General features: G+C 43.7%; 1 protein-coding gene across 1 annotated transcript; it reads left to right on the top strand.

Moving 5' to 3' along the window:
- Positions 1-117: 117 nt before the first annotated feature.
- On the top strand, positions 118-2,659 carry UTP25 (UTP25, small subunit processor component; the record flags this gene model as incomplete). Its single annotated transcript, XM_026048402.1, has 3 exons — positions 118-230; positions 741-986; positions 1,775-2,659. Coding segments are annotated over 3 exons (606 nt in total), but the record flags the coding sequence as incomplete, so codon positions are not given.
- Positions 2,660-5,085: the final 2,426 nt, after the last annotated feature.

Here is a 5,085-nt window from a genome sequence, read left to right as displayed (position 1 = left end):
AAAAAAAAAAAAAAAAAGGCAGTATTGCCTGAAGATGAATCACTAGCAGAAAGTGCTCAGAGTGACTTTCAAAGCATCGTTTACTGCTTCCCTAAGTGTCTTTCTTTAATCTTGCAGGTAGCCGTCCGGAACATACCGCAGATCGGCTCCATCAGCCAGGTTGTGGTGCAGCTTCCTCATGTGTTCCGGAGGCTGGAAGTTGAGAGCTTAACTTCAGTAATAGATAGAAGGTACTGTGCTTTGTGGGCTCTTCTGCTGTGCCTCAGTGACTGCAAATGTAGATGTGCTCAGCTAGCAGAGCGTGCTGCTGCTGCAGGGTACAGGGCCAAAGTGCATTCACAACAGAAGTGTGCCCTCGATAGCCTTTGGGTGTGAATTAGGCCCTGCTGGAGAGTACTGACTTCATGCCAAAGGCACTGGAGAATAAAGCCCACAGAAAGCTCTAGGTGTCCCTGCGTGAGCAGGGAGGGTGGACTAGATCATCTCTAGGCGTCCCTTCCAACCTCTCCCAGTCTGTGATTCTGTGAAGGAAATACCAGGCTGCCATATCTTCATAGTACCAATGTAACCTTTGCTTTTCATCTTGTACAAGTGTAGAAACCGTAAGAAGTAAAAGCAGCAAAATCTAGTACGGGAATTCTCAGTGATCTTGTGTGTCTGATATTTCTCTGTGAGACCCTATCGGTATATGGAAGGTGAGTGTTCATTCTGGCTAAGACATTTTTGTGTTCTCTTCTCAGGTTCCAGTTCTTCATTGACAAAGTTTTGCCTGAGTACCGTGACGCCATCATGTCGCACACACTCATCTATGTTCCATCATATTTTGACTATGTGCGTCTTCGAAATTACTTCAAGAAAGAGGAGCTGAATTTTGTCCACATTTGTGAATACACTAAAAAAGGTGGCATCTGCAGAGCCAGGCGTTTCTTCCTCAAAGGAGAAAAGCAGTTCTTACTGCTCACTGAGCGCTTCCACTTTTACAAAAGGTGAACTGTGGGCTGGCTTTTCCTTTGACATGCGTGTGTTTTGGAGGTAGAGCCTGACATTAGGCATAGATCACATAGATATTGCTATATTGCTTTCTGGAACAGCTAACTGTCTGGAGACTTTAACCAAACTAAGAGCTTTTCAGATAATGTGGGATTTTTTAACATTGCCTGCAGTCTCTTGCAGAACTTCTAATGTTTTGATATGAATAGGGCTTTACTCAGGAATTTTAGCGCTGCCAAGTTCCACTGGTGTCAGGAGAGCTGCAAACTGGGATTCACTGTGCCTTTAATTAGTGTTTGCACCAGAATATTACATAATGTCTCAAAAACAGCATGGAGTTAGTTCCATAATGTGATGTGGACAGCCAGCACAACTTGGAAAGTTTGCTACAGCCTGACTGGAGCTGTTATGGAAATTTCTAATAGAACTCTTTTTCCTGTTAGTAGATATTTTCTTTTGTCAAATATGAACTGTTCTAGAAGCCTCAACCTGACCAGGCTTTGCTGTCTTATAGTTCAAGCCAAAGAACCTGAGTTCTGTAGAAACTCATGGTACTCTGTACTTCAGAGAGTCACAATGCCTGGCAGCCTTAGGGCTCTTAATACTCCATCTGTGACGAACTAGTCTTCTGTGCACAATGCAGAGTTTGTCAAGCAGAGCTAATGACACTAATGTGCACTGAAAATGATGGAAATCAGGAGAACTGAGATAGGATTGACTGTTCTAACTTACACGTTTTGTGGAAATTTGCAGGCCAATGTGATTTGTTTCTTTCCTACTGCAGGTACACAATAAAAGGCATTAAGAACCTCATTTTCTACGAGTTACCAACCTATCCCCACTTCTACAGTGAGATTTGTAATATGATGAAGGCTACAGACAGTGGAGTGGATGCCACTTGGACCTGTACTGTCCTCTATTCCAAGTATGATGCTCAGAAATTGGCTGCTGTTGTTGGCATAGATCGCACAGCTCAAATGCTACAGTCCAAAAAAAATGTGCACCTCTTCATTACAGGAGAAAATGAATAAACAACTTTGCAATCTAGAGCCTGGGTGGACCTGGATTTTGCTGCCTTGCATCTGGATAAGATACTTTTTGATGCTGCTTTTTAACAAAGTGTTCATTTTCTATTTCTTTTACTAATTATCTTGTTGAAATGCTTCTTTATAGTATTAAAATTTATTCTAGTCCAACATGAAAAGGGAAGATACTATTCAAAAAAGCAGTAGATGGCCAGTTTCTTCTGTGTGTAAACAAAATCAATTCAAAATTCCTCTCCACTGACTTTTGTGTTTAAACTCACTGTTCGGTGAAGATTGGTGGTGTTAAGATGCCTTTTGATTTGATTCTTCCTCTTTTCAGGTATAGTAAACTTGCCTCCTTTCATCAAAGGCACTTTTCCCTTTTAATCCGGGGAAGAATTTACCCCTTGCACAATAAGCAGTGCCTCAGTAAGGGAGGTGCAGGTGAAGCCTCAGCAGCCCCCACATCCTGATGAATGATGTCGAGCCATTTGCCTCGGCTCGACCGATGAACGTGCTCGGGTGGCAACTGGTTTGGCATTTTTCCTGAGCAACCTAAATACATCTGCCTGCTATTTAAAATACTTATTGCAGTCCCACTAATGGGTCGGTTTCAGTAGAGATACATATGTGGTATTTATATATTTTATACACATATATACATACAACATGCACATATATATAACACAAAATACATATTTGTTCAGAGGGGTTGGAAAATGATTTAAGTGTGACAAGTGGAAGGGCAGATACTAACCTCACCTCAGCATTATCAAAGCAGTGCTGTGGAACTGTGATGTAGTTGCAAATACCTGTCACTTCCCCAAACTCTTGTGTGTGTTTATTTTATTCTTTTAATATGTATATATGCTGCCCTTAATCTTTGCTTGTGTAAAGTATAGAAGTGTCATTGTGCTGTCTCTTCTTTCTTTTTATATCCTCTTAAGAGCTGAGTGTCGTTTAAAAGGAGCCAGGAGTCATTTCTGTAAGCACGTGCTGGAACTGTTGGCAGACGGTCCTGCAGAGGAGGCTCTTAAGGCCCATGTGAGCCCGAATGCAGGAGGGAAGAATCCACACTGGGATCAACTGTGAGGAGATTCTCATCTAGGAGGGGCTGGAGGAAAACATGTCAAAGGGGAATAAACCCCTCAAGTAAATGCACAAGCACCTAAGCCATTTTTTAGAATCCTAACTAATTCCTATATTTTTGAGGGAGTGTGAGCTTGTATCATAATTGCAGACCTCAAACGGCTTAGTGGCTGTGCAAATTCACGTAGTTCCCTGCTTTCTGCCTTAAGTAGTGATGGTGTGTGTTAGTTTTAAGGCCCTCTGCTATACATGCAAGAATTTAAGCCAGCCAGGGTACAGTTCTCTTTTGAACCTCTGACACAGAGCAGAGACAGCAGCCGAGGATTTTCTTGTATCAAGCAAAGGCTTGGTGGGGGAGAGCTGTGGTGTGCGTATAAAAGCAGACACACAAAATAGGATTAAGGATTTGGCTTCCCACACCGGATGTACTTAGCACAGATGAATAGTGGCTGACCTCTGGAAAAGCTGAAGTGGAGCTGCTGAGGGAGATAACAGGGTGCAGCACAGCCACTGACTGAGGAGGCAGCAAGAGGGTTGTGCCTGAGTCTGGACTGTAAGTTTTTGGCCCTCTTGATAGCGGGACTGTGCCATGAGCTGGATATAGGATTTGGTCTTGTTGAAAACTCCCTTGCTGCCATTACAAATCAGATAAAGGCCCTTAGCTTGAGTCTTGAGTCAAAAATAAAGCAAAAATCTTGTCATCTTCACAAAGAAGAGTTGGTGAAGCGGGAGAGGCCCGAGGGGAAATACGGGATGGTGGTTGCTCTTCAGCAGCCCTGAACTGTGCGAGTGGGGCCGCTGCCACTGCTACCCCAACACCCCGGTGCTGCCCCAAGACCCACAACAGGGAGGCCTTGGCCACGAGGAGGATGACTCCGGGCAGCACCAGCCATGAAGAAGGCCCTCAACAGGGAGGCCTTGGCCAGGAGCAGGAGGAGGACTCCTTCAAGGTTTGTTCAAGTTGCTCACTGGAGCCACCAGCTCCCACAAGGATGCACATCTATCGGGTGCGAGCAGCTGCTGTGAACCAGCTCTCCGAAAGGGAGGTATTAAAATGATCACAGCATGCGTGGTAGTCGAGAAATAAATATTTAGTTACGTAAGAGATTCAGAAGCCTTCAATAAAGGACATGATGAGAGATCAAGGTAAGACACAGGGAAACAACGCCCGGGCCAAAAATAAGTAACCTTGGAGCAGCTGACAGCATGATGATGTCACTGCAACCAAAGCAGGAGTTTGGGGTTAGCCTTTCAGCTAAAGCAGCACAACCGCGCTGCCGTCGGGCCCTCTCCGTGTGACGTTACCGTTCCTGGGTCAAACCCTCGCCCCTGGTAATGGCGTGTCACATCTAGAGAGGTGTTGCTGAATTCGTCAAGCTGGATTATTACCAGTGTGTTGTAACGTCTATTAGTCTATTATTAGTCTCTCTTTTATGCTCTGTAAAAGGAGAATTGGGTAGCAGGGGCCCTAATTGAAAAACTGTTGCCAGTACCTTATTATTACTGGGTATTAGGCAGTAATCTCTGTGTTACCTCCTTGTCTTGGGTGTCAGGCTTAAAGATTTGCTTGCCATTTAATTAATAGGTTAGAAAAGAATGAATATTTAGCTCCAACCGTGCATTTTTTTTTAATAAAGCAGGAAAAGCTGAATCAGTTTGGTATCAAGTCATGAGCCCAGGCTTAAAATGGATAATTAGGAACCAGTTAATAAATTTCATCTGTAATTTTACAAGGCTTTTGAGAAGTTCTTTCTTCAAAGGCTTCTAAAGAACCAAAGCACCAGGTGAGGCTGGAAGTATCACAGCTGATCATTGCAGCAAAGGGTTAGGAGTAGGTTGTTTTAGTGTTAACTCCTCTTCTGACTATCTCTGCGTCCTAAATTGTAATTTAAATTTCCTTCTGCGTATTCTAGTTGTGGACACTCCAGAGCCTGTTTCCTTCAGATTGCCTTGTGGGCTAGTTCTCATCTCCATCATTGAT

Source organism: Nothoprocta perdicaria, unplaced genomic scaffold, assembly GCF_003342845.1.
Source record: "Nothoprocta perdicaria isolate Ctin4 unplaced genomic scaffold, notPer1 scaffold_54, whole genome shotgun sequence".
Classification (NCBI taxonomy): Eukaryota; Metazoa; Chordata; class Aves; order Tinamiformes; family Tinamidae; genus Nothoprocta; species Nothoprocta perdicaria.
Note: the sequence above shows the minus strand (reverse complement) of the source record. Positions and strands in the feature narration are given on the sequence as shown.